This window comes from Gadus morhua, chromosome 1, assembly GCF_902167405.1.
Source record: "Gadus morhua chromosome 1, gadMor3.0, whole genome shotgun sequence".
NCBI lineage: Eukaryota > Metazoa > Chordata > Actinopteri > Gadiformes > Gadidae > Gadus > Gadus morhua.
In genome coordinates this window covers 26,074,628-26,094,059 of record NC_044048.1, presented here as the reverse complement: position 1 = coordinate 26,094,059, position 19,432 = coordinate 26,074,628, and the positions used below count along the sequence as shown (strand labels likewise).

At 47.9% G+C, this 19,432-nt stretch overlaps 2 protein-coding genes across 2 annotated transcripts; one reads left to right on the top strand and one right to left on the bottom strand.

The window, feature by feature from the left end:
- Window positions 1-934: 934 nt before the first annotated feature.
- ybx1 (Y box binding protein 1) lies at window positions 935-6,005 on the top strand. The gene is given in 13 exon segments (XM_030370935.1): window positions 935-1,319; window positions 3,029-3,092; window positions 3,318-3,351; window positions 3,474-3,563; window positions 3,738-4,088; window positions 4,603-4,644; window positions 4,646-4,689; window positions 5,059-5,103; window positions 5,105-5,151; window positions 5,154-5,233; window positions 5,236-5,366; window positions 5,402-5,403; window positions 5,646-6,005. Coding segments are annotated over 11 exon segments (990 nt in total). The 5' UTR covers window positions 935-1,210; the 3' UTR covers window positions 5,320-5,366; window positions 5,402-5,403; window positions 5,646-6,005.
- arhgef16 (Rho guanine nucleotide exchange factor (GEF) 16) lies at window positions 5,789-19,353 on the bottom strand. The gene is given in 21 exon segments (XM_030371050.1): window positions 5,789-6,463; window positions 6,726-6,785; window positions 6,788-6,826; window positions 7,096-7,166; window positions 7,586-7,608; window positions 7,610-7,772; window positions 8,827-8,879; window positions 8,881-8,978; window positions 9,268-9,359; window positions 9,590-9,672; window positions 10,224-10,353; window positions 10,653-10,806; window positions 12,591-12,743; window positions 14,130-14,184; window positions 15,711-15,874; window positions 16,755-16,806; window positions 17,325-17,425; window positions 17,428-17,916; window positions 17,918-18,111; window positions 18,740-18,778; window positions 18,925-19,353. Coding segments are annotated over 19 exon segments (2,307 nt in total). The 5' UTR covers window positions 18,057-18,111; window positions 18,740-18,778; window positions 18,925-19,353; the 3' UTR covers window positions 5,789-6,275.
- Between the last annotated feature and the right edge of the window lie 79 nt (window positions 19,354-19,432).

Here is a 19,432-nt window from a genome sequence, read left to right as displayed (position 1 = left end):
GTCACCTGGGCTGTGTGTAAATCATGACTTTAAAGGCGTGGTTTACTCAGTATGTCTTTGATATATGTAATCAATTCAATAGGATTCTATGTGAATTGTAACCCAAGGGTTTGTGTTGATTTATTATTTTTAAACAAAGATATAATTAACATGACAAATGAAACCGTCTCCGCTAGATGAAGTGGCCTGCCCTAGTGGAGTGACTTAAAAGCAATTCGATTTGTATTGATTAGAAACCCAAAGGCCTTGCTGGTTACTCAACCCTCAATCAAAAATCTGTATTGATGTAATCATTCACACAATAGTGTTATTTGATATTCAAATTACTACAGGATTCAAAACAAACGTGTGGGTTCAGTGCAGAATTCAATATTTAGGGATATTATTTATCATTATAATTATTATAATGCAATTCATTCAAATCCTCAAAACTTGATTCATGATATATATATATATATATATATATATATATATATATATATATGCACGCGCGCAAACACACGCACAAACACTTTGTTTTTTTTATTGGACCCTACGTATGACTCAAGTACAGAGCCTGAAAGACTGGTGATGCCTGTTTTGGTGCTCTCATTTCCCTGAAATCGCAATGCACACTGAAATAAATTTGTGCCACATAGCCAGTGGTCATGAATCACTGAGAAACAAATATGAACACACCCATAGTTGATCACATGTATCTTGGAAATTACAGTAGAAACTGTACCGGACCGGTGAACCGTTGCGTACCAATCCACATAAGGATGGAACGAGTGCCTAACCTACACAATGGCAACCATGTATCATCGAAATAGACTATGCAAAGCTTCTATTTATCACAGAAAATGTTTCATGTCTTTTTCCTCGCTGGTGTTTCTTCTTTGTGGGCGGTTACTACGTGAGAGTGATTTATTTGTAGCCAATGGGGATTACCTCGGGACAACTGAGAACTCGGTTAACCAATCGAAGGACCCGTTGGAAGAGCGTTGTACCAAGCAGCCAATTCCACCAACGGCTGGGCGGGCTCGCGACCGGGAATAGTCCCTCGCACTGTTTCTCATTCTGCCCAGTTCGATCGGCAACGGGAGCGGAGAGAGGAAAGCAGAGAGCCCGAAGGCAGTAGCCCCCACCACCGCCGGCCCAGGTTACCATCTAGCACCGGGAAACACACTAGAGAGTCACCGCCGGCACAAGCCATTACCAACCAGTAACCATGAGCAGCGAGGCCGAAACACAACAGCAACCACCGCAGCCCGCTGCCGAGGAGGAGAGACCCTCCAGCCCGGCGGCCGAGGCGTCCGCGGTGGACAAGAAGGTCATCGGTAAGATAGCTGCAAAACGGATAAGTAGCTATCTGCTTGTGGCCTCGGGAAAACCGGCCGGATCTACTCTTCCACTCTGATTCCCGGTTATTCTGGTTAGCCACGAGTTAACAGCGAACGAGATCATTAGTTAACACGATCGTTGGTTAACCCAGCCGAGAGATTCTGGAGTATGCGTTTGGATGGGTCACTATCTGGATGGAGTTACCCCGGATCGTCATCATCGTTATTGCACATTAATCATCACGTTCACCGGAAACAAAGCATCGACTTACAAAAAAAAAGCCTTCTTTAATCGAGGGAAGGCCTTATTAGTCGGGGTACCGGCTGATCAACGACGGACTCAACATGACAGTTGGACGTTCTGTCTTGTTCTCCAAACCGTCGCACGCCGACACGGGTTCTGGGATAGGTGGAATCAAGCGAAACAGTGAAACGACACCCTGACCAGTGTTTAGAATCAACGTTAATCGGGAATTATAAATATATATGATAAAAGGCCATTCATCCGCTGTTTCAAAGATGCCGGTCCGATGGCCTCCTTTCAGCAGCCTCCATTTCGGGCTATGTCGCCTGCGCCCCCGGGCTCTGTTTGAGTCCATGCGGACGACCCCGTCAGACGCTTGGTGACATCTGTGGTATTTGTTTATTCTGGTTTGTTTGCTATCACCTAGAGGTAATTGAGACTAGTTTTTTTTAGCACGTCTATGTGCTACTTATATCGGTAGCTAATGTTAGCTGCTAGGCTTCGTGGTCCCTTTGTTCGGCGTGTGCCTAGCAGGGAGATTTCCAGGTTTCATCGACAGTTCCGTAGACACCTGACTTGTGTGATCGAAATCGTGTCTGTGTTTACTGGGGGTGGTTGTTTCACAAACTAGTAGTGGGTCCAGAAATTTCTTTGCCAAATAATCGCATCTTCATTTGGTCGATTTGCAGCAGTGCTTGGTTTATAGCTAACGAGACTAGCCACGTTAGCTCGCCGGGGTGGATGCATAACTGCACCCAAAATGTCCGCCTTGGTATTTTGCGGATTTTCTTTTGTTGGTTAAATAATCGTAAAATCTCTCCTGTCGGCCATGCCACTGCCATTCTTGTATGTGTTCGCCGCTGAACAGATATGGGGATAATGTTGATGGGCGACGCAATACAGCAGTTTCTACATATTGGCTGCGTTCCAACCACATGGTGGAGACCCCGTTAGCAGCTCCGCTAGCAGCCTGGCTAGGCTCCTAGATCGCCTGCGTCGAGGCGCACGCCGCCACCACGTGGAACAGCCGCACTTGAAACCAATGCTGAACTGGTGCAGTAGGCATTGAGCAACGAATTTAATTAAATGATTCACTTGTGGCATACCGCATGAGACGTGTTGAAAAAATGTAAATAGGTGTTGCTTCTGATTGTTCATACATATCTCATAGATTAAACTGGGACATAGGGCCCAAGGAACGAACCTGTCCGATAACCGCATGCCATTAATACATTTGGATCAAGTCTCATGCCCTGAGCAGCTGGTATGGAACACTCCTCGACATCTATTAAAGACTGACAGTTGGGTGGTTAAATTTAACTTCAGCATTATCTCTGGACATGAGCAGCTCTGTTTCATTAGGGATGCATGCAATTTCTGTACCGTGTTATAATCATTTATTTAGGTTGTATATGCTGGCTAGGTCACACAAGACTGACAATCTTATATTTTGTCTCTACAGCAACAAAAGTCTTGGGCACAGTCAAATGGTTCAACGTCAGGAATGGATACGGTTTTATCAACAGGCAAGTCAACTCCCCTACTGCCCATTCGTGGATGTGTGTGTTCAATCCTATTATGTCTCTGATTTGCTTACAAAGCAGTGCAGGAGATTTGTCTGCAGCTTTGTTACGTGCACGTCTAAATTATTCTGTACGCGTGCGGGTATAGTAGCATCTGCCACTATTTACAGTGTTTGTAACCATTGTTCCCGTGCACCCCCCCCCCCCCCCCCAAAAAAAATACTCTAGGGATGATACGAAGGAGGACGTTTTTGTACACCAGGTAAGCAAGACTTGGCTGCAAAAGCATTGTTCTCTACAAATCGTGCCGACAAGTTTGATCTTTCCTTTCAGTAGCATTTCCTATTTGTGTACCGCGCATTCTGATGCAAAGCTTTGTTTCAGACGGCCATAAAAAAGAACAACCCAAGGAAATACCTACGCAGTGTTGGAGATGGAGAAACTGTAGAGTTTGATGTGGTTGAAGGGGAGAAGGTGGGTTTCTTAACGGTTTAATCCATGCACCAGCAGCCCACCCCATACAGAGATCTATATTATTGGGGGATAATGGGATTAGAGGTACATCTAATCTCGGCTGCCAGTGCTTAAATGACTCTGAGGGGGGATGGGGACCCGAGACTAACCCCGTCGCCCCCCCTCTCTCTCCAGGGAGCAGAGGCGTCCAACGTCACCGGGCCCGGAGGCGTCCCCGTCCAGGGCAGCAAGTACGCCGCCGACCGCAACCGGTACAGGCGCTACCCCCGCAGGAGGGGCCCGCCACGCGACGGCGAGTACCCAGACAACTACCAGAGCGACGGCGAGGGGGAGCCTGGCAGCGGTAGCGGCGGCGGCGGCGAAGGAGGAGGAAGGGGAGGCGAAGGAGGAGGAAGGGGAGGCGGCGGCAGCCGGAACAAGGGCAACCGGGACGGTGCGGACAGCGCCCCCGAGGGAGAGGTGCAGCCCCAGCAGCAGCAGCGCCGGCCCACGTACCCCGGCAGACGGCGCTACCCGCCATACTTTGTAAGTAGACGCTTCGGCCGCCCGGCCCTCGAACCCCAGCGCACCACGAGAGAGGGTGCGACGACCGAGGTATGCCGTTGCAGGGTGGAGTCCCGAAGCAGGCCAACCCTGGGGGAGGGGGCGGAGCACGGGAGCCACACCCACAAAAATAATAAAAAGGGCGAGAAAGCCCGGTGACTCCGCACGTCCGATGACGTCGTACTCAACCCTCTCTTGGTTCACGCGGTGCTTGGTGTATCGGGACCCCGGCGGGCCCTTGTACTGTATCGGACGATGCATGTGGTGTCCCGGGCCCTCCTTTGTGGTGAAACCATCCAATGGTAATACACATGAAGTTTGTAGTTATATAATATTCTATATTATCTTAAATAATTTGACACGTATTTGTGGCCCTATAAAATAAATGTGTTTTTGAAGACGCTCAACTAATCGGACCTGATTAGGGAAGGTGCCTTCCTGGGCGTGGACGGAACACACAGCAGTCGCCTGACGTGGAGCTCTTGTTTGCTTTCAGGGAGGAGAAGGTGACGAGAACCAGGGAGGACCAGACCAGGGCAAACAAACCAATGAGGCAGAACTACTACAGAGGCTTCCGACCAAGGTACTGACCAGAGGTGCTTGTGGGAATATCCCCCGTGGCCAGCACGGTACAAAAACATGATGGGCCAATGTTTGTTCCTAAAAGTGTAAATGAACCCCCTATTTCAGCTAGTAGATTAGAACATTAACCATTTTTTTGGATGGGAGACTGGCAGTAACAGACTTTCACACTAGTTTCCTCTAAATAATATTGTTTTAGTAATGGTAGATAACTGTTGTAGATCATGGAAGAGTTGTTTCAAGTGGCCCCCTTCCACTACACAGCCTCATCTGTAGTCCCGTTGCGTTTGCCTGAATAATTTAGCATGCCGACGGAGGTGGAACTGATGCTCTGTTATTAATAACCCCCCCCCCCCCGCCGTTCCAACAGTCATCCCTCCCCCAGAGGTCCACCACGTCCCAGACCGGTGCGGGACGCGAGAGGACAAGGAGAACCAGGGAGGTGAGGGCGGCCAGGGCGGGGAGCGCGCCAGCGACGCTACCGCCGCAACTTCAACTACCGCCGCAGACGCCCCCAGGCCGGAGGCAAGCCAGGAGAGGGCGAGGCGAAGGCAAAGAGGCCAAGGCCGCGGGAGAGCCAGCCCCCGAGAAGACGTCCGCTCCCGAGCCCCAGCAGGGCGGGGCTGAGTAGGAACACCCGCCCACCGGCAACCCTCCATCTTTTTAACCATCGTCCGGGTGAGTGGGCCGCCTGGGCGTTGATGTGTGTTGAGTTGTGTACATGCCAAGACAAAGAGCCTTTGAAAGGACGATAAAGGGTGTGGAACCCAGTGGAATATTTCTTGTGTCAACCGTGAATTATGCTTCATAAGTCAAACATTTGCTCTCGGGTGGATGCTCTGAATGTACATCTGTTTTTTTTCGGGTAATCTAAGCTGTCGTTTTTAATGGACTGCAGCTGTTTAAAGACTCCCCATAGTTAACAGTGATACTAATTTTGTCCCCTTTCTCTTGCAGTTTTTTGTCAGCAAGAAAAGAAAACATCAAAGATCTGAGCAATAAGAAACAGATTTGACTTGACTACCGTCACAAGCTTGCACCATGCATTCGACCAGATTACCACCGATTTGCCTGCAGAATCTATGCAGACTTCTGTTTTCTTTTTCCATTATTTTTACGTGACAGTTAACAAAAAAGTTTTGGGGAAACAAGCAGATGTTTTTCTAAATCGGTCCTAAGTTTTTACACCAAAAGGTTTTTAAGATGAAAAAAATATTGTAAATTTGATATCTGGTCAGTTTGACATTTTTAAATAACTTTTTATGTAATCAAACATTTTAACAAAATGCAAGCTCAAATAAAAGTCAAACAACTACATCTTGTTTTTGCATTTTATTTAGGTTCACACAGTCCCCCTGATGTATCCTTCTCATAATTCAAGTATCTGGTATACCTTATGTACAAAATATTATAGACTGCCTCGTTGGATCAACTTTTAAACCTTTCTAAAAATCAAGCTAAGTAGTGTTAAACGGATAGTGATATTATTTTTAAAGTTAATCTGTCAAACGTCAGTCTACAAACAATCCGTTCCTATCTAGTGACCAGTACATTCAAACAACACTACTCTGTACACATGAACATCTTTCACCAGGACATTTCTGTATCTACAACATCTAGGGCTGAAGGCCACACTAAAACATTGGTTTCCTTGCGTAAACGCTTCATCCGCTGGACGTTTTGTTCCATAGCAGTCAGGTTGGTGATTTCTTTGGCGCAGTTGGCAGGGAACCAGCCTCGCTCACCGTCCCGCATCCGCTCGCCATGGCACCAGTCTGGCAATCGGAGAGGACACGATAAGGGATTTAATTTGAGTTAATCTGCTAGTAAAGAACCAGAAGGGTCACAGTTTATACAATTAACAAATCTTTAAATCATACAATTACTCTTAACTACATTTGGTTCCAAAGTCATATCTTCCATTTAACAAGGTGCTTCCGTATATGGTCCAACTTCCATTCATTAGTATTGAATGGCTGCACATGTTCCATTGCATAAGTGCCTGCCTGGGGGGTGCGAGAAATGTGCAGTTCTCACCGAGCTCCTTCCCCAGAAGAATGACCACCTCGGCCGGGCGCAGACCCAGCTCATCTGGTCCCTGGGCATGTAGGCTTTAGTGGTCTCGTACTGCGCAAGACCTGGAACACATTTGCAATTCATTAGGAACGATGATATGTGTGGTGCGTGTAAATATTCATTTTTAAAAGGTCAACTAAAATACTGAGACAGCAGGATTCAGGGGTTAGGAATAAAGCCCCAAAGACGGAGCATTTGTTTATAACTCGAAAAAGACAATAGGGTACGTGATGCAACAGTTTCCATGAGGAATAAATGCTTGGGTATCTCGTTAAAAAGTAACCAGTATTAGTTTGATACAGAACACATGTTGGGCTCCTTGGTGGCTTACCCTCTTTACTTGTGACAACGCCGTCTTGTTTGTGCTCTCGGAGCGCACTTACCCACCGAGCCCGGTCCACCCTTCGCCATGGAGACCACACACAACAGTTTAGCTCAGAAGTACCAATACTACAAAGTAAAAATGAAAAACAGCTTGGGTTAAATAGTATAACATCGTTGTAGTGTTTTTATTGCCAGTAGATGGCGCACATGCAAATGGTGTTAACTCAAGATTACAAGAAGGATTCCGGCATGATAAGTAATTAGAGCCTGGTTCTCTCTAAAACCAACAACGTAAACACATTGCCTTTGGCCAATTACACCCCGCCCTTATTCAAGGCGCCACAAATACAACTTAAGAGCTGCAAGACAAAGCCCTTCTTGGAAATCAATTCAGTAAAATTGTTTGCAAAACTTAAAATAGACATATTCCAATTGCTAATTTGATAGTGAATTAATTGAAAATAAGCCCCAAATAATGAGAGGCAGCAGTTCCGTACCTGGACTCTGTTGCCAGGGTGATCTTGCTCAGCTTTGCCATCGCTGTTCTTGCTCATCCGCAGCCTGAAGGACACCTGGTGGCCAGAGCCGCTCCTGCCCAGAGTGGACCGGCCCTCAGCGTCCTCCCCCATCTCCACCTCCACGTTATCCATAGTGGCGTAGTCCGTGACCACAAAGCTCTCCTCGCTGAAACAACCCACACAAACAATTCTCTAGTCTCCTTCCTTTGAACATTTCCCCTCGCTAAAAACCTGAACGGTGCCACAAGAATTTCGGGACATTCCTGTTGAACCAATCCGAACACTTCCTTAATAATCCCATCCCAAGAAGCAACAAGAAGACATGTCATTATGTAGGCCTTCGTTCCTCACGGCCAACAGATCGTTTGGATAATTAGCAGCTACAGAAAGCCACAGTGTACAGACATTTGGAGCAGACCTGGGCATTAATGGCTCATCTCTTAAACACGGGGAACCTAACGGCGGTCGCTCTGAGCTCTGGACATAGGTTGGACCAGGTGTTGTGGACTTGAGCTGTAATGCTACGACACAAGCCCCCCCCCCCCCCCCCCCAACCCCCTTGAGGGCAGGCTAGACCTGTTGTAGGGTAGTTGGAAGAATGCCAAGCATTCTGTCCGACCGCTCCGTCTCTACAGTTTCTGCTCCCATTCTCTCAGAGTGAAAGCCCTGGGTCTGCCGAGCCCTGCGGGCGTGCCAGTGGTGGGAAGCTATTGAGTTACAACCCGTACTGTAGCTTTCTTTAGAAAACACTGCAGGTAAGCATGTTTGGTTGACGATAAATTATGGAATGCCACAGGTGTCTGTCGAGCCCTAACCTGTGACCACTTAAAAAGACAGTGTTGACTTAACCACAACATCTACGTAGCTGGTTGCTTGTATATCTACACGATACGCCGACCTCTGCCCTGCTAAAATCTTTCTATCGACCTTCCTCCAACTTGTGTTCTTGATCGACTTGAACTTTATTGTCTCACTCAATCGTCAGCAACAGTTAATCTGAGCAATGGGCATACACACCCAGGTTTGTGTAGTGCATGAGTGTATTGAGAGATGTGGATTACTAGAATCAGTAAGGTTACAGTATACGACCTACAACCTTTTAACTCGTATTCGTAGCGGCCTTCAGAAAATGCTGGATAACATTTAGGTTTTGGGAGAAGGTGCCTAGGCTGTTGAGCAGGGGTCAGGAGGGTGTAATGTAAACAGAAGATGTGGCCGACCTCTTCTTCTTGGTGACGATGAGCACGTCGTTGAAGAGGAACAGGTAGTAGCTGGCGGTGGCTGAAGGCCTTCAAGATGCTCATCTCCTCCGTGCACATGGCCAGCTCCCCGCGCTTCCTCAGCCAGCGCGACGACGACACCAGCGGAACGGCTGTACGTACACACGTAGTGTTAGCATTAGCGTCAGCCGCTACCTCTCATCCGTCAAGAACAGGATCCGCGCAGAGGTTTGGTGAATGCCGAGAATTGTTACTTTCGGTTTTGTGACAAACCGTGTAAAAAGAGACTTGATGGACATTACTAGTCTTGCTTCACAAAAGTGGGTTATAACAGACGGATTCTAAATATCCCAATATTAAGAACATTATGAATTGCGTTAAATTTGCCCACGGCAGTAGTAGGTGTCATTAGTCCTGTCATTAGGAGGTCTCAGGGCCTGCTCCTCACCTTAATCTTGCCAAAGTCCATCTGCTTCTGAATGGTGTACATCTGCTCCGTCCTCTCCATGAGTCTGGCGCCGTCGTTGCAGCTATTCCACCAACTACAGCCGTTCACAATCACAAAAGTCCTCATAAGTACTACACACATGGGGTTCAGTGTAGCTGGGAGGGCATGGCGTGGGGACGCCCAGGATGAGGGTTTGATTCCCACTGGAAACACCCATGCTAAGAATGTTTGCAGCCATGGTTTGGATGAGATACTTTGAGTGAGCATGGAAGCTGATGTATTGTTTAGTTTCTCTTGTGTGTACAGTGGCCGTGTCTCTGTACCTTGCTGATGGCGTGCAGAGACCAGACCGCAGCAAAGTACTCTGCCGTCTTGTCCGGGGTCTTCTGGCAGATGGTCTGTAGGACAGAAAACCATTGGATTATGGGGATCAAAAATACGTTCATAAATATAAGTTAAATCCTCCATCTGGATCACCCAAAAATCAGGAACGGATAGTGCTCTGTTTAAGGAAAGTCACAGCATAACAGTAGGCTAAGAATAGCCTATTGCTAGTAAAAGATACCATAATATAATCAATGTGAATTACATCTTTGGGGCTTTGCACTGCTTCTGGGTTTCTTGCAAAGATGCATCACAAGAATTTTTAAAAACCTGGAGCAGCTGAACATAGAAAAAACGTCTTCACTACTCTATGATGGGGGAAGAGAGGGCTATGAGTCAGGTAAGGAGGATGAGGGGAGGATGTGGGTATACACAGAGTGGGCGACCCTCTGCAGGGGCAGGAGTTCAGCAGGATAGGAGGAATAGTGACATGCAGTCAGGGGAGTTTTCAAAGGGGGTCGTGTGTGTACCGACGGGTATGAACACTGATGTGCGGCCAAGTAAGTTGTAATGGACTAAGGGTCAGCGAGGGGTCCGTGGTGAACTGAAGGGATTGTGTACTGACGTCCAGCAGCAGCGGTAGCCTGGTGACCCTCTGCATGGGCAGGATGAGGAAGGAGATCATGGGAAGACCCCCACAGTCAGCGCTCCCCTCGATCTGCTTCAGGGTTTCCTTGAACACCGTGTTGCTGGTGCTGATGGGAACACACACACACACACACACACACACACACACACACACACACACACACACACACACACACACAGCACACACACCACACACACACACACACACACACACACACACACACACAGTAAATAGCCTGTGATTTCCTATTACATTGAAATAGGGAGACTAGAGGAGGGCTGATGGACAGTGCATTAGAGACGACCATTCCCGCCGTGCTTTGAGAATGCACTTAACAATGTCAAGGGGTCCACAAAGGTTTCATTTGGCCCCCGGTACATCACAGTAGAGGTGAAACAGACTCACAGCAGCTTCTGTAAGGTCCTCTGCTGGAAGGTCTCGTTGGAGCAGTACACGATGTACGGCTCAAAGTTGTGGGTGGAGTGGTGCTGAACGATGTCACTGATGTCCCGGATCACCGGGTGGGCATGGTGCCGGCCGCTCCAGGTCCTCGAAGAACCTGCGGCGCCGGGATGGAACGAGAGGCAACATTTGAGACGAGAGAGAGAGAGGGCGAGAGAGGGGTTAGAGTGAGAGAGGGGCTTCTAAAATGAATGCCCCGGTGTCCAGGAGAGGTGGTGGTAGAGGGCAGAAGGTTCATTGTAAAAGGCACTTTATAACACTTAATACACTCAAAAACGCAGCAAGATAAATCGTGACATCGAGAAGCGTAGCGAAACACATCCGCTTTGCGGAGCCTTTCAAGAATATAGTGGGGGTGGGGGGGGTGGGATGGCGGGCGAGAATGAGACGCACAAAGGAGAAAAGGGATCCAAGACCGAATGCAGAGAAAGTGGGGATTTGAGTGGTCTTTACTCCCACAGAAGTCCGACTCATTGAGATGAAACAATGACCATGGTTAGTTGGTTACACTGGGTGCAAGCACTCGCTCAATTCAACATCTCACATGTAGGCAGGCTAAAAGGGATCACAACAAGTTCATTTTTTGTAAGTAGGGGCCGGGTGCTACAAGGTGTACACTGGTGGTGCAGATATGATTGGAGCCACCGAGCTGTCCTCAAGAACAATGGTTCAATCAAATATAACATCATCTAATGATTATTCTGTGGATGTGTGCGGATTTGGGCAAATGTTATTGCAGGACTACCGAAAGGGTTATTTTTGAAGACACACACAGATACATTTTTTATGCGTCATTAAGTAAACTAATTGAAGTGTAATGATTCACCACTGGATGTTAATGGTTAACCTTTTAGGAGCAGTCTTGACAAAGTCTGAGGGTTCCTTGTTCAGTTCACAGCTTTGGGTCATCAGCGAATCTCCTAAATATCCAAGCAGTAGGTATTGTAACTGAAATAACCCTAGTTAGTTCGAATCAAAGCAAACCTAAGTATGGGAAATCAATTCAAATTCCCAGCCCTACTTAATAATAACAAATTAGGAAGTATCCTGACTCATAACTTCCATGTGCATGTTATTGCGATGTTTACTAGGAACTTAACTTGAAAGTTATGTTCAACGGCCTTCACAAAAGCACACACGATGAGTAGAAAAAATAACAAAGACTGGCCTTGCTCGGTCTTCTGTTTGTGGGCGAGAGAGAGTGCAGATCTAAGCTTAGCTCTATGTCAAAAGCAAGATACGACAGGGGGCAGCAGAACAGGTTTGGCTGGCGTGTTCTAACAAGCTTGGAGGAAGCAGCAGGGCTAATACACACACAGGCTGACATAAAGGAATGCTCTTCCTGAACCATCCACTGAGCATATCTCCCTGCAACTGAAGCACGACTCCCAATCACATCCTTAAGTAGTCAGAATGCAAAGGGAACGACTTGGGCCTTATGCAATGGTCACATTAAAATAAGTATTGCAATAAATGCAGTAGTTGAATTTTATATAAAAAACGTTACACAAGTAAAACTATTTGTGCGTGGGTAGGTGGTCATTTTTGGGTGGGTGGGTGTGAGTGCTTGTGTTGAATGGGTGGTGGTGAGTGGGTGGGTTTGAGTGGTGGTGTTGGTGGATGGGTGTGAGTGGTGGAGGTGAATGGGTGGTGGGGGTTGGGTGGTGGTGAGTGGTCGGGTGTGAGTGGTGGTGTTGAGTGGGTCCGGATTTGGGTGAGTGGTGGTGGGTGGGTGGTGTTGTTGTTGTTGTTGTGGGGTGGGTGGTGGTTTTTGGGTGGGTGTGAGTGGTGGTGTTGATTTGGTGGGATTGGGGTGAGTGGTTGGTGGGTGGGTGGTGTTGTTGTTGTGGGGTGGGTGGTGGTGGCCTACTTCTTGCTGACATCCCTCTATGACGGCGATGTTGGAGAAGAGGTGGTGGTGCTCGGTGGCGGTCATAGACTGACGGAGGGGCTCGCTGTTCTTGAAGTGGCGCACCAGGATGCCCAGGCTGTGCAGGTACGAGTACTCCGACGTGATGATCTCGAAGATGGCCTGGCCGCCGGAGGGAGGACACCAAGGGTTAACCCGTCAGCTGGGCACAACCAGGACCTTCTTTCACTCTCAGCGTTTCATGTTCATGTCCCTCCTCCGGGGGAATCGCAAGGCTTGTTTCATTCAAAGTTATTTGTACTAATATAGGTACTATATAAGAATTATGGTAAAGTTACATCATCATCCTCCCTGCCCCTTGCCCCAGACTTTCTACCCTGGGTGGTAAGTCTTTCAGCGCCATGGCCACCAAATTCTGGAACTGCCTTCCTCAATCTCTCCGTGATTGTCCCTCCTTCCCTCTCTTCAAATCTCATCTCAAGAACTTTCTGTTTCAAGACCACTTCTCCTCTTCCACCACTGCATAGACACTCAATTATTTATTTATATTTGTGTTGTTGTACTTCTTGTTGGGCGGTCTTGCTCTGTGTGTGCTATCATGAATCTGTAAAGCGACCTCGAGTGTGAGAAAGGCGTTATATGAAATAAAACGTATAATTATTAATAATAATTAATAATTATATCATCATTTCTTCTACCATCGTGCACAGCAGTTCATCATGTGACTCGAAGCAGTGCTGCAAGCACTCACATGACCTTTGAGCCAAATCTACAGCGCTTTATAATCCCAACTGTAAACGCCAGTAGGGGGAAGGTGAGGTCAAATGTTCTGCGAGCAGAACCGACTTTAGGTGCGTCACATGTTTCGTCATGTACCTTTTCAATGTGTCTGTTAGATAGATTGGGTAAACCTCGCTGCTTGCTTCACTCAATAAAATGTGACTCAGGTTGTTTTCTAGCAAAACAGAGAATGTCTCAACCAGGCACATGTTCATAATATGACGATAACATCCTGCCCAATCTAAAGTGCTGCCGCCGCGCGCTAAAACGTAGCCGATGGCTCGGATGTGTTTTGGTGAATCACAGATCCTCACCCGCCCACCCTCCTCCCCCCCTCCCCAAACTGAAATAAACAGTCAATGAAATGCCGCCGGCAGTAAGGAGAACAATAGTTCTGCATAGTTTAAAACCGTTTCGGTCTGGTCCTGGAGGTTTCGGCCCTGTTTGAGTTTCTATTCTTTCCCACTAGCCTCTCTTTGAGAACCAACCAGTTGCTGCATTGCTGTTAGCACTTCCTCTGCTGCTAACCAGGTGTGCTAACGCTTAGCATGCTTTCATCCAGAGAAGGTCAGCAGTGAAGGAGTAACCAGTTATTGATTGAAAATAATTAGACACGCAGCTTTGTGTAAGTTTGTGTATGTGTCTGTGCGGCAGAGTGAGTTAAGGGTGTGTCTGTATTCACGGAACTGCAGAACACACAAAGGTAGACCTTTCATGTTGACATAGGAGACGCTGGGAGAAACACACAAGCACACACACACACGTACCGTCCTGTCTCTTCCGCTCCTCAGGTGTAATTCTGTCAAGAATACCTCCCTCTTTCACCTAACAGAAAACAATAATGCAAGCATTAAAACCCACGGTAAAAACATTAGCACGCATTGTCCATACTCAAGTAGCGGCCCGCGGGCCACAAAAGGCCGCGGGCCGCTACTTGAGTCTGTGTCTATTATTGGCCCTCGAGCTGTTTTGAAAAGTTTTTTTAATTATAAAAAAAATAAATAAAAAATAATAATAATAATCGTGCTGGGGCGCTCTTATTTTGAAACCGCGCGCCGCGATCTCAATACGAGGCTGGGGGTTGCAACGATAAACAGATAGCACTCCAGCCCACAGACCGCTCCAGCCCTCCCAAACTCGAGGCAAGACAGTCCATCTCAGCAGCAGTCAGTCACACGTATACCGACCGGAGCCGTAATGGCATGCTCCAAATTTGCCCCAAAAAGAAAACTGGACAGCGAAAACCGCCAGTTCCAACCAGAGTGGACAGAAAGGTTTGCGTTCTTTCTACCACCGTCCAGCACTCGCCCTCTGTGCTTAATATGTCAACTGCGGCCAATTTCCCCCTGCTGAATAGGATGGCAGTGCACATCCTTACAATGTTTGGATCCACATACAGATGTGAATCTGCATTTTCAAAAATGAACTTCATCAAAAATCAGTACCCCGGAGTCGCCTAACCAACGAGCACGTGCATCAGTGTGTCTCCCTGGCAATCACACCATATCAGCCCAGGTTTGAAGCATTGGCCAAAGAAAGCAGAGGCCAATTCTCCCATTAAAGGGGACATGTGAGAAATGTGAAATAGTTTGTTAAACAAAGCACAAAAATGGGCTGTCTGAAGGCTTTTTGTTTTTTTTGTTTTTTTTATCTTGAACAGGGTTATGTTTGGTTTATTTAGTTATTTTTTTAATACATGCCCAAATTAAAATTATATTTTTATTTTTGGAAATATTTTTGTTTTTAATAAAAAGGAAATGTTATGTTATAAAATGTTGTAAATGTTATACATACGTTATGTTATGATACGTTATCGGACGTACACGGTCCCAATAAATGGCCCCTTGAGTCACTGAAAAAAAAATGTGTGGCCCCTCATCATTTCTACTTGAGTACCCCTGCATTAGATTATACATTTCCAGGTTTTTTTGAAGCTATGGGGGTGTGACCATTGACTTCATACTCTGATCTAATCAGACATGTCAACCTATGATCTTCAGTCCTTAAATTAAGCCCTTTACAGAGTACAGATACAGTTGAAGGTTAAGCAGCTGGCTCAAGGAAGCTTGCCTGTCGCCCTGTCGGTTTAGCACAGCAGGGAATGGAACCCAAGACCCGACGTTAAGCCCACCACCCAAGCTTCACTACGAATATGATACCCCTTCCCCTTAATCTAGAATGATAACAACCTACATGCATTTATGAGACCCTTCTGGAGCAGGTAGGGGGGTATCATCGACACTCTGGTTGCAGTGGCACAGGGGATCCAACCTTTGGACCAGACGTCCAGCCCCCACACTTTCCCCACCCTGCCGCACTCAGAGGTGGGTGGGAGGCAGGAGGCGACCTACCTGGGGCAGGTGGCTCCAGATGAGCTGCGTCGGCCGGTAGCTCTTCACTACTATGCCCTGGTCCTCCACCTGCGGCTCGACCACCACAAAGTCATCGATGAGCTCGTCCTGATTGGTGGACTGCAGACCGCGCTCACAGATCTCCTGGTAGAGACGGGGCGTGGCTGAGGACCGCAGAACAATCACAATTAAATGATTAAAATTGGATATCTATGTGTATAGTCGATGAGGGTAAGCTGTCTGCAACATTGCTCTGTGAAGGGGTTGTATACTGTATAATAATATGCAGTAAGGCCACTTACCAAAGCCACTTACTAGATATTACAATCCTAAAGAAACAACAAACATTGGAACTGGATTGGAGGTTAGAGACGAGAGATTAGAGTTTTGTAGTCAGGTGGTACCGATTGAAACTCAAGTCAACCGAGAACCTGTGCAGAGGAAGACGGGTCTCTATAACGTTATCAGTGAGACATTAACGGTTGGCCGTTCCGTTTAGGTTAGCACTCGGGTCCAACACACCTTTTTCATCAAGATAGAGTATAACTCAACCAGCGCCGTCCACCCAAGTCGCATACAGGGAAAAGTAGGTCAACAAATGAATCAATATATCTGCCGATTGTTGACCCAGACCTGTTCCGTCATCTGAGGAGTAGTCACGAGGTTTAAAATAATCAGTACACACACACACACACACACACACACGCACACGCACACGCACACGCACTTTAAACCCCAGTATGCTGACAGAGGGTACAGAGGAACAGAGGAAGTAGTCCCTCCTGGGCCGCAGGGCATCATTATTAGCCAAGTGGTGGAGCAGGGTCCTCATGTCAGCCACATGTCCAGACCGAGCTATCAAACTAACCGAAAACCCCTGCTTCTCCGCAGAATAGCCCGTCCCCACAACACACAACCTTCCTCCTAACCCTCTGTCTCAACCACAGACTGATAACGGGTCAATGTCACGGCCTGTGTTTTAAGGTCATCTTCTGGAGCCGACTCAGCGGACAGCGTGACTCGACGTGTGGTGTGTGCACATACCATTTTTGAAGGATCCACCATGCTTCTGGTTCCTCTTTCGGCCGATGGTTCGCTAGAAACGAAACAGCAGGGGGCACAGACACAAATGAATCATTGCAAAACACACATAGGCCTGTTATTTGTTAGAAATCATGATTAACACTCACACTATCACCCTGGGGCTCCATGTGTGTCTAGCACTCAACCAGAGTGACAGTGCTTTACACCCAGTATCTATTGTTTTCTAGCCCTGTTTCTTATGGAAAAATCCAGCCATCCCTCATGGCCTATTTCCACACACATCATCCACCGTTGATAGAAATAAAGAGGAACACATACTAAATTTAACCTGGATGAAATGCCGCTATTAAATACATTTTCAAAACCCATTTTTTTCACTACTTAAAGTGACTTACAGGGGATTGGAGATGCACTTAATTTAAAGAGTTTAGGATTTTTGACCACTGGACTATCCTTGGTTATTGACCTATCAGCATCATTAACCTTGTTTGGGCCCATCAATTCTATCAAACATAAACACACAGTGAACCCACCGGATCTCCCCCCCCCCCCAATCAAGACAGCGGGTACCTTTTGTGCCCGTTCGGGCCGCGCCCCGGGACTGGCGCAGCGCTGCTCGCGCACAGGGGGTCATCAGGGTGTCCTGCTTGCGGCTGCTGCTTCCGGCCCCCGTCCAGGTCCAGGATCGCCACGCGGTACGACTTGTTCCTGCGGTTCCTCCGCAGGGAGAAGCCGTCGCCGTCGCTGTCGTAGTCCTCCCAGGACATTTCCGGGCCCTGGGTGGAGTGCCGGCTCCGCCCCGAGCCCCCGCCGCCGTCCCCCCCCCCGAAGGACCTCTCGGGGGCGATGGGGAAGGAGACCACCGTGGTGTGGTGGCGGGTCTTGCTGCGGCCCCCCGGCGCGGCCAGGCTCCTGGGGATCAGCTGCTGGGTGCCCAGCTTCTGGGCCACCTGGCTGGTGGTGCTCAGGAGAACCTTCTCCTTCTGGAGGGCCCAGACCTCCTCTACATCCTGGGGGGGATGGTGCACAACCAGGGTCGGGGCGACCGGGGTCCCGCGGTGGCGGGGAGACCGGGGTCCGGGGGGCGCGGGGGGAGCGAGGGGCGCAGGGGGAGTGAGGGGAGCGGGGGGAGTGGGGGGAGGGAGGGGACTGAGGGGAGGGAGGGGAGCGAGGGCAGCCTGGCGGGGACAGAGAGCCGCCCTCGCCGGGTTCAGTGATGTGGAGCTCTGTGGAGAAGCAGTGGTCCAGGCGGAGAGGAGACTGGTCGCTCACCGTGAGGCCGTCAGCCTGTATGTGGGTCATTTTGGGACCCCGCCCCGCTACACTGGTACCCTGGGTCTGGTCCGAGCTCCGAGCGCTGTAGCATCCATAGGAAGAGGACATGGGAGAACACAATATTGATTGTTGTAACCACAGAAATAAAGAAAACACACTTTGTGGCAGGTAAACAAGGAACTGACACAGACTCAGAAACTCTTAGGACAACACGTCAAAAGAGACCCCACCCCACATTCGAGGGTACCTAAGAACAATCAGGTAAAAACAAGTCGCTCGGAACGGCGGGGTCCTCTTCCCTCATCCTGAGCACCACTCGTGATTCTCTTACTGCAGTGAGGAAGTTCTGTGAATCGTGTTCTTTAATATCCTATCTCAGTGACTCACTCCTACACCAGAGGTTTAACAGGGCACGTTCACTCCCACGGACTCTGGCGCAATTTAGGTGAATTTCAAAATGTTCATTTAAAATCTGCTAGATTTAATTGCTAATCACTTAAATAGACGTTATCCAAAATCAAAACAACGTATATTTTTGTAAATTAATGTAGTCTAACAGTCGTTGCAGAACATTGGCCCTTAGGACTTTGACAGGTGGGGCTGGTTTCCAAAGTGACCCACGCCCTCGATAAACTTCATAAAAAGGTAGGCTATACACCTTTTCAAAACCTTAAATCGTGAGAAATATTTGATAGCATTGGTGAACTCACAAGTTGGTAGTAGGCTTCAAACAGTTCTGACGACGCCGTCTATTCCCGGGAATGGGAAAGATTACAGATTAGAAGGGAAAACATGTCTGCCTTGCATTCCCATGGTTGAGAACAGCGCAATAACACCCTGGGGAGCGAGGATCTATCCCTGCCTCAGACACATAAAGGTTCAGCTGTGGACTTACCTGTAAACTTTGTCCAAAGATCCGCGGTCCCTTGTCTAAGTCACCATCAAGTCAGGAAAACGCCCAGATAAATAAGGATCACTGTATGATCTGTAGCAGACAGCCAGCAGCGTTATCCTTCGCTTTCCACGTCGGAGCACTTTGCAGTTAGCATTCACTCACTTCCTCCTGTGTTACAGGGACCCTAAAATCCCTGCATATGACGTCACGACAGGTAACCGTCTGTGAGTCACCTGTATCTCGACGCGCAACAACAAGCATGGAAATTACCCATTTGTTCAGCCGGCGTTATGCAAGCCTAAATGTTTCCGTTAGTGTGTAACAGTTACTCGATCTTCACCGTCGCTTTAGCGTTCACATCCCGGGACCTGCCCCTAATGTCATTTTGGGTATCAATGGTATCACTTTTATAACTTTCTTTTTTTTAACGACTTTTTTAGCCAATGTTCTTTGACAATAGATATTTGTCGCTCCCTGGAGATATCGTAATGCATTACACTGTAAGGAA